This window comes from Juglans regia, chromosome 15 (assembly GCF_001411555.2).
Source record: "Juglans regia cultivar Chandler chromosome 15, Walnut 2.0, whole genome shotgun sequence".
In the NCBI taxonomy this organism is placed as follows: domain Eukaryota; kingdom Viridiplantae; phylum Streptophyta; class Magnoliopsida; order Fagales; family Juglandaceae; genus Juglans; species Juglans regia.
The window spans coordinates 7556906-7566950 of record NC_049915.1 but is presented as its reverse complement, the minus strand read 5'-3'; the positions used below and the strand labels follow the sequence as shown (position 1 = coordinate 7566950).

The window sequence follows — 10045 nt, the reverse complement described above, 5'->3', positions numbered from 1 at the left end:
GTCAAAGAAAGCACTCATGCTCTCGTTTCGCTGAGTTGTACTCATTCCAGTCCAAAAGAACTCTTTTAGGAATATCGACCCATGCTCAACGCATAAACTTTGTAACCAAGCATTATCATGCAAGTTGTATGTGTTAATTAACCCATCCCAACAACTCTCAAACTCTTCAATACTGTAAGTGTCATACACACATTTCATCGACTGATTTTTCAACCCACTTTTGTAGGCACCATGGGAACCAAGCTTCTCAGGAACTTTTTTTAGTATGTGCCACAAGAAAAATCTATGTCGGCTATCCGGAAAGACAATAGCAATTTTATTTTCATTGCTCTGTCTTTATCTGTGATAATAACATTTAAAGTTTACCATCCATACACTGCAACTAGGTCTGGAATAACCATGTAAAGGTTTCTGTATCTTCATTGAAAATCAACTATGCTCCCAAAAGAATTGACTATCTATGGTGGTTTACACCAACAAGGGGTGCAAAGAGTATCTCATATCTATTCGTCAAATATGTGGTGTCGAATGTTACCATATTACCAAATATTTGTAGACTACCCTACTACATGCATCTGCCCAAAAAACATTTTGTAACCTTCTATCATCATCTAAATCTATCAGTGCAAAAAACCCATTATTCTTGTACTGCATCCTACAAAATATTCTCAAAGCACTCTAACACCACATTTCCCAAGTCTTAGGAGGTATCGTGCCTTGCTATGTAATTGCGACAATCTTTCTCTGAGAATGGGAGGTTCTTAAATCCACCCGCGCCAACGTTAAGAGAGCCAAAACTCTTATTCATTCGGATGTCAGCCAGGTCCTTTGTATCTAAAACTCTATTTACAGACTCCCTCACTTCTCTATTACATCGAAATAATCGAGATTTCTGTGGACTTAGGCCATGATTATGGGTATTATGAACTAATGTCAACAGCAACATTCCATCGATTTTTAAGGAATTTATATTTTCCTTGTAGTCCGTCTTTCCTATCAAACGTGGTTTAGTGATGTTCGACGTCCTATTTCAGGTCTTCCCACCCCGAGTACAATCACTGGTGACATATCTGACACTCCCATCCTCTCTCCTCTCACTGTTTTGTGTCATCACTCCAAAACAACATTGCTTAGCATATTGCTTATAATAAGTCATTAATTCTTCAAAAGAATTAAACTGTACCCCCGATTTTGGATCCTCAATCATATCACACCTATCAATCTGCACTATCTAAGGTGTCCCAGTACTACCATCATTGGTTTCCCTAGAATTGGATGTAGCGTCTTTACTTTTTTCAGCAACTCTAGAGAAGGTACATGGCGCTTAAGTTTTCCTGTAATCGGATGTAGCCTCTTCAACAACTCTTGTGCTTATAGCGGAGCTTGTAGTAATGAGAGGAGTCGGACGTCTCATTCCATATTGAAATAGGTAAACAACATTCTGCTTAAAGCACAAAAAAACTGCAATTAAATTTTTAAATAATTCCATTGCTAAAAACTAAAATAGAAAAAAACATCTAACTTGCATGAGTAATGGGAGTACAAAAAACGCAACTAATTTGCATCACCTGGATATAGCTTGGATATGGATTAGCATTTGGATATGGCACAAAAGGCGATGGCCATGTAGGCATTGGTTCATAATAACCATGCATAAAATTTGCGAAGTTTGGACAAGTTCTTGGTAATTTGGCATGTCTTAACATAAAACAATCATGATAATTAACCCAACGTTGTTGTATTCTGGAAATAAACATCAATTCAACACATTCCAAAATAATTTTTAAACAATATAAAATACATGTGTTGGTGGATTTGAGCTAGATGGTATTATGGGAGATGTGTGTTCTTTCCCTTTTCCCATGGTGAAAATTCCGATAAGAACTATATAGACAAACAGTACAAAAACCAACAACATGAGTTATCCAATAAACACAAAAACTTTGCAGCACGCAATCACAATCAAGTTTCAAAAAAAGATGGAGATGATAGTGGTTTATTCACATAAAATATGGGCTGCTTTGATATGCAGCCAGAGAAGATAAGCATCGCTCCAGAAAGCTAGGGGTGCTCTTCTGCACCTTGTTTGGATAGATTCACTTTTTTTGTCACTAGTAGAAGTATAAATTAACCACAAAACAATAAGAAAATCACACGGGTAGCCAAGGAGTTACTTTTATGCATGAATCCCATTTGGTTTTGATCCATTGGGTGTGCCTGAAATCACAATTCAACATTGTTCTTCCATCCATTCTTCTCAAAACAAAGTTTTCCACAAATACATTACAACATGAGTTATCCTAACATATAAGAGCCAAAACCTAACAAAAACAATGACTGGCCGAATTCACAGCAAAACCCCTATAAACACATTAGATTATATGAGCCAAAACTTAACAAAAACAATGGAGAATTCCTGAACCCCAAAGCACATGAGGCTCAAAACAATAAGTGGGAGATTTCACAGCAATGAAGCAACTTACTGATTAATGGTCGATTATGTGGTATCAATACTTTTAAATATCTTGGGTTAAAAGAGTTTTAGGTGTTAAAATAAGAGTATTAATTAGATAATGTGATTTAATCTTGTTAGGCATGTGAAATGATTTTTTTTTTCTTTTCCCTAATTAAATTCAGATGGGCTCAAAGAATTAGTTTGGAAAGAAGTTATCATAAGTTAGCCCATGTACCGAGCCTACAAAACTGAAGCCCATGCATGAAGGGCCACTACACTTGCAATCAATAGTTGAATTGAGGCCTCAAGGAAGACCACGTGCAACAAGCTTATGCCTCACGTCTCACTTTTTCTGAGTCAACTTCAATGAACCCCATGCCTTATGAATCAAGCGGATGCTTCACGAGTAGCCTAATTATTGTGCCTTGGGAGTGGAATGAAAGGAAACCGTTGTGCAACAAATGGGACGTGCAGGCGTGGAGTGGAGCGAATCTGGGCTGGATGTGCAAATGGGACATGCACGCATGAAGAGTGTGGGATCCGCAACAAGGAGAGAGAAAAAAATATGGAAGATTCGAAGGATAAAAAGAAGAAAAATTTATGGGTGAAGGGTTAGCGAGTTTTGTATTACTTTTCTTTCTTTTTTTTTTTCTTCATTTTCGTTTTAGGGGTTCTCTTTAGTTTTTGTCTAGTTTTCTCTTTGGGTTTTTCAGACGGCATTGGATGAGTTTTATTTTTTTTTTCTTCTTTGTTTTTTTTTTCTTCGCAGCATTAGTTTTGATTTTTGTTGATTTATTTGGGCTCTTTTCCGGACAGCGTGAGTTTCTCAGTTTCGTACTCAGCATTTCTTGATCATTTTTCGAAGTGTATTTGAGAGGCTATTTTTGCACTTTAAGGTTTATCTCATTTGGGTTTATTTTGCTCTCAGATTTTGTGATGACTTTATTTAGGTTAATTTTTACTGTTAGAAATACCATGTGTAGCTAATTTCTGAATCTTGGGTTGTGGAATGAGACTTGACTTGTTTTGGGTTCTAGTTTAGTGTAATATTTTGTTGATGAATATTGATTTCACTTGTTGCTAATCAGATTTGAATTGAAAATAGAGTGCGGCTCTTGCTCTTGATTTGTTATTGACGTAAGGCACAACAAATGTTTGAAAATTATCAAGGCTTCTCTCAATTAATTGTTAAAGTGTGTTTGGTTAGTAAAGTTGTGAATCCCTTTGGGAAATATTGCAAATACTTGAGCATAACTTTTTATCATCATTTTATCAATGTCTTGACTGGATTGTTAATTGAGAAAATATCCTAGAAACCGAAACAATGAGAGTTCCATACCCAACTCAAGTGTTTGTTAATTTGCCTCTTTGATTAGAAACTTTACTTTCAGTTTTGATTTAATTTTTACGGGAATTAGATTCATACTTTTTTTTTATCTTCTTAAATCATTTTCAAAAAAATATATTAAAATCATTTTTGCTCATTGTTTATACATACATAAAAGAAATGCAAAAAGAAAGAGTTTTATACCTCATTTTACTTCTTCACACTTCTCATATATCATCATACTTTCCAATTAAATTTCACAAATGTTTTTATAATCCTTTATCCCTGTAGAACACGATCCTGAACTTATCATTGATTCAACTTGACACTTCTACACTTGGAAGCAAATTTGAGACAGAGTCACCTACCAACGTTAATGAATAGATAAATTTGCATGGGCGAAATAAAGAAATCGCATAAACTAGTTCAAAAGAAATTTTCACCACGATGTACCGAAAGTATAACTTTGCCAACCGAGACAGAGGAAATGAAAAGATCGATTTTGCAAAGATTTATGCAAATCCTTGAAAAAAATGCAATATGCTGAGATGAAGCCCATTTCACCGATCTATGAAAGAACCCACAAAGAGAAGCTCCAACACACGAAGAGAATCCAAGGTGAACAGATCAATTTGCAAATCCTTTGAAAATTTTTCAATAAACCTAGATGCAAAAAATCTTCACCGATTTGTGGAAGAACCCACAAAGAGAAGCTCCAATGAGAAACTCATATGCCAACCCATGAAGAGAAGTTCCACGAAAACGAAGAGAAGCTTGGCTCCGTTTGCCTCTGTGTGTTTCTTTTCGTGTTTTCTCTTGTCGTTATTTTTTAAATCGGTTGATGTGGCATTGTGCCAAGTCAACCGATTGCACCTCGGTTACGCACAACCGACTGTCCGTAGAAGAACTCCTAACTTTATTACCACTTGAACAACAACTTCTAGTGCATCACAAGTCACAACTAACTATCATTTCAAACGATAACACCATTGTCTGCCTAACGGATTATCAAAAGAAAATTTTACTCATCATCTTCATACTACACATAATTTTTTATTTTTTATTTTTTTCTCTTACCAAATATGTGATGTATGGATTATGAGTAGAATAATTCAATTAGTTTAGGAAGAATAAAGCCAAAAAAGTTTTTAAAAAAATTATAAAAATAAATATGATATATAGTATGTGAGGATGATAGATAAATAACAAAGCTCTATATGATAGTTGTTTTTATATCATTTTTCTTTTGGATAGTGCTACAGCCCCTGCTGGGGGCTCCCGCTGGAAGCTCCCGCTGGGGGCTGTAGCATGATTTGTTTGTGTTTTTTTTTAAAATTGTTTTTTATATAAAATTTTTTAATATTTTTAAAATATAAAATATTAATAAAAACACTTTCTTAATTAATAAGTAAAAAAAATTATTAAAAAATACTTCTTTAATTATGAAGTAAAATAAAAAATATTAAAAATATATTTTTTATTTTACTTCTTGATTAAGAAAATATTATTTAATAATATTATGAATTTCTTTATTTTTTAAAAATATTAAAAATTATTAAAAATATCTATATAAAAAAAGAATTAAAAAATATACATATAAAATACACTAGAACTCCAACGAGAGCTCCATGCGGGAGCCCCCAGCAGAAGCTCCAGCATTTTCCTTTTCTTTTTATCCTCTTTATCTCGTAACAGAGCTTGTCAGAAAATCTCAACCCGGTTTCTATTAATAGAAAATAAAATGATTTTTTAATTAAATAAATAATCTGCAGGTTGTACTATACACTAGAAACCTCACAAAAAGTCTCGTTTGGATATCCATTTCATCTTCTTTTATTTTATTTAAATATTTAGATATTATTAAAACATAAATATTTTTTAATTTCTTCTTCATACATTTTCATCTCATTATTATTATTTTTATAAATTTCTATATAAATCACATAAGGAAAATCAATTTTAACAAATCTTAAAATAAAAGAATAATATTAAAAAATAATATTTTGATAATATTTTCATTTTATAATTTTTTATTTAACTTATTTTCTCTTATTTTCTAAAACTCAATAAAAATTTTAATTCAAACTATTTTACTATTATCACAACAAAAAGTATTTTAACTATAAACGAATTATGTAAAAATAAACTTATAAATTGATATAATTTTATATGTCATATTAGATTATAAAATTATTTTTACTGTAAAATAAATTTAACCAATTTTATAAAATTACATTAATTTATAAATTTATTTTATATAATATTTTTATCTTTTTATATCATCCTCTCACTACTGTATGTTTATCATCTACCTAATTCAATTTGGAACGAAAAAAAAAAACAAAAAAGAGAGAGACCGGCCAACCGCTCGAACATTTTCCAAATAAAACATGTAAATCCTTGTCGACTCCGCCGATTCACCGTTTGTACCTCTCTCATTGACTCTCTCCCCAAAATGAAGGCTTCTTTGAAGGGCAGATACGAAACAGAGAAGAGCAACGGCCCAGCCGCCCTTGCTACTCTCGGCTTTAACGCCGGCGATGTCAAACTCCGAGCTTCCTTGACAGACGCCACTTTTGTCAATGGCCCCAGCTTAAACGGGTTGGTTTTAGCCGTCGAGAAACCCGGGTTCTTCCTCGTCGATTACAACGTCCCCAAAAAGGTACTTCCCAATTGCACCGTCTTTTTGCTTTCTGATCATTTTTGTTAGGAAGTGATAAAATTGGTTCAGTTTTTCAGAGGGTGAGTTAGTGCCTTGGTGTTTTTGTTACAATTAATCTTCTTTGGAAATTGAAAGAGAACTAGAACCTTTTGACTCGCTGAGATTCTAATAGATTGCTGTAGGATGAAATTTTCTTCCAATTTCCTTCGAGTACTCAGTTACCGAACAGTTCTAATTTCAATATTGCGGTGCGTGGAGCAGGATTTCCGGTTTCAGTTCATGAACACAGTTAGGGTTGCAGAGAAACCATTGAAGCTCACTTACATTCACAGCAGAGGCGACAACCGGACCATTTTAGACGGAACCCTGGTTTTCGATTCAGCTAACAAGGTGTCAGCTAATCACGCGCTTGGCTCGAGAAATTGCAAATTGAAGTACACTTACTTGCACGGTGGGGTGACAACATTTGAACCATGCTACGATTTGGCGAAGAATTCATGGGACTTTGCAGTGGCACGCAAGGTTTACGATGAGGATGTGTTGAGGGCATCGTACCAGACATCGAGCCAAGTGTTGGGATTGGAGTGGTCGAGGAACTCGAAGCAGTTAGGGTCTTTCAAGGTATAGAGAAATTCTTTGTTTTTGGGTTGTTGATTGGTCTTTAAAGACTAGCTTTCCCTTTTGTGTCGAGAATTGGGTGTTTAAGGAAGCATGTGTACTGAATATTCGTCTGTATTTTGATTTCTAACTAATGTTTTGGAGCTCAAATGTGGTAGTTGAGCTTAAGTTTTGCTATCCATTCATCGACATTTAAGAACTTTGATAGTTGTCATTTTTGGAAATATCCAAATTTAATTGGTATTAGAATGTGCCAATTGTTTGCTGTGAGAAGTTTTAATCATGACTTTTTAAATTTTAGAGGCTAATTGGGTTGTATGCCTTAGCTCCATTTGGTTTTACAAATGGTCTCAACCCATCTCCTCTCATCTCAACATCCAAACACCATTCAAACACAAACATTTTTCAATTTTAAATTTTCAACTTTTTAACTTTTTTATTTAATCATTACCTAATCGTTTCAACTTTTCCAATCTTTCAAACAAAACACATACTTGAACTTGACTTATATGCTTATATGTATATATATGTATATATTTACGAATATTTGTATTTATGTGCATATGTATCCTGGTTTGTGGCTCTGCTTGTTTGTAATCTATTAAATAGAATTTACTAATAAAAAAAAATCTATTAAATAGAATAAGAAGACCTGTGCACCCCCAGGATTAGTCGGGATGTTGTTTCCAAACACCCGGTGCCTCATAAATGGCGGTTTGGCTCAGGTTTGAGAATGACTAGTCTTCACATGGTTGGTTTCTAGTCTCACTAGTTTTCCATTTATTGTCCAAGTGGGTGTTTGATGTGTGTGGATGATGGTTCTACATTCAGCATACCTTTTTTTTTTTTAGTTTTTTTTTATTGGCACCGGGTGTCCAGAACAGCGTCCCGACTATTTAAATATGCTAATTTTTTCATATTGCTTATAGATAGATAGATTGTCAGGTTCAAGCCGACATATAGATAGATAGATAGATAGATTGACATATGTATTCTTGTTTGTGGTTCTGCTTGCTTGTAATCAATTAAATAGCATAAGAAGACCGTTTGACCACAGAATTTTTTTTCATGCCTCATAAACGGTGGCGTGTTTTGGTTTGAGAATGGTTGGCCACTGCCTTTTTTTTTTTTTTTTTCTTTTGAGCAATGTTGGTTAGTCTTCGGATATTGGTTTATTTATCCTCTGCAAAAGGACTTGGTAATTTCAGTAAATGGAAATACATTAAGGCTGAATGGCTTAGTAATAGGTGTTATTAATTGCTAGAAGATGAAACTCCTTGTTGAGGGCTTGTGCACCCTCGGGATTAGTCGGGACTTTGTTCTCGGATACCCGGTGCCAATAAAAAAAAAAAAATTGCTAGAAGATATAGGCATATCACGTTTGACAATTGTGATTGACATGGATAGTGGCTGTGGGTGACACTTTTGAGATTTAAGTAGAATTTTGAGCATATTTCAAAATTGCTATTTGATACTTTTTATGGTGCAATACGCAAAGCAGCAAGCCGGAGAGAGAGAGAGCATTTTGTTGTACATAAAAGAATTATAGGTACAAGGATTATTTAAATTTCTAATTTTGTCATGATAAAAATAAATTAGTAAGTGTTTAATTACCTGTATTCACTAATATCAGTGACAAGAGTGAGACACCCAATTTTTTAGCTGTTCTCTGGAATTTATGGCTGAAACATAATGGAATGTGCAAAACTCACTTGTTTTAACCATAAGATAGACTTTTAACTTCTTATGTTTTATGATCTGCTGTGCAAAACTCACTTGTTTTAACCGTAAGATAGACTTTTAACTTCTTATGTTTTATGACCTGCTAGTGCAAAACTCACTAGTTTTAACCATAAGATAGACTTTTAATTACTCATGTTTTATGATCTGAATGACTTTTCTTCTAGATAATCCATACATCCCATACCCACCCGCTGATCTTTAGATAAGATTCCAATTTTAACCATCTTTGTGAAGGGAGGTGCTGGAAGTGGATAGCTGGGATACCTTCAAGGTGGCGGCAATGGAGGTAGAGGTTGTGTCAGTGGCAAAAGTTGTGGTAGTAGTTAATGAATTTAGAGGTGGAGTCAAAAGGTGAAACTAGCTTGCACGTCTGCAGTGGCAGTGCTAGTGTGCTGGAGACGATAGTAATGGTGAAAATATGCTTGATGGAGCCTTGGACATGTGCCATTATAGTTGTACTGAAATACTGCAGTCAATTCCTCAAGTTTCAAACATGTTTCCCTGTAATTTAATTAAGTCGTACATACTATTCGTGCAATTTAAGTGGATGGCAGAAATGTTTTAGATTTGAATATAGTCTAGTATTTAGTAGTTCTGGTCAAGAAACTTCTGGTAATGTTCCTAAATTCTTAGTTCAGAAGTCGAGAAATATTTATTTTGCACAATAAACTAGATCAGACTTACTTTCAAACATAAAGATGTCTAGTTTACAAGTGTCTGTACTGATGATTCAACTTTATGTGAGATTTGTTAGAGAAATAATCTTTTTAGATTGATACTTGACAATTTGTTTTCTAACTTCATTCTTTTATTTCTTCCCAGATTTTAGCATCCGTCAATTTGGCTGAGGAGAAAAAGGTGCCAAAATTAATTGCTGAGAGTACATGGACTTTCGAGGTTTGATCGTCTTAGAACATATATTTTTTGGGGATTCATTTGCTTGTTGAAATGTCTGGAGATCAGACGTACAACTTTCTAATGGCTGCAAATCCCTGGAACTTTGAGCTTCTATTTGTTCTTGAACACTGTATAATTTAAAAGTGAGCTGATCTCCTGGTAGGGGCCAGCACAGTGGCAATGATTGTCAAACTGCTATTTTCGCTTCTGAAATATCTTCCTCTGGTCTTTGTTGTTTTAGAAAAACCTGAACCTTTTGTGATGCATTTGCACATGAGCAATGCTATTCTTCATCCTTGATTTTGTCATTCTCAATCACACTTGCTGAAGTGACACATTTAAG

At 34.3% G+C, this 10045-nt stretch overlaps 1 protein-coding gene across 1 annotated transcript; it reads left to right on the top strand.

Moving 5' to 3' along the window:
- The first annotated feature begins 6091 nt into the window (after positions 1 to 6091).
- On the top strand, positions 6092 to 9942 carry LOC108991734 (outer envelope pore protein 24, chloroplastic). The gene is made up of 3 exons (XM_018966112.2): positions 6092 to 6444; positions 6706 to 7065; positions 9628 to 9942. Exons 1-3 carry the CDS (start codon positions 6238 to 6240, stop codon positions 9706 to 9708), a joined length of 648 nt encoding a protein of 215 aa, XP_018821657.1. The 5' UTR covers positions 6092 to 6237; the 3' UTR covers positions 9709 to 9942.
- Positions 9943 to 10045: the final 103 nt, after the last annotated feature.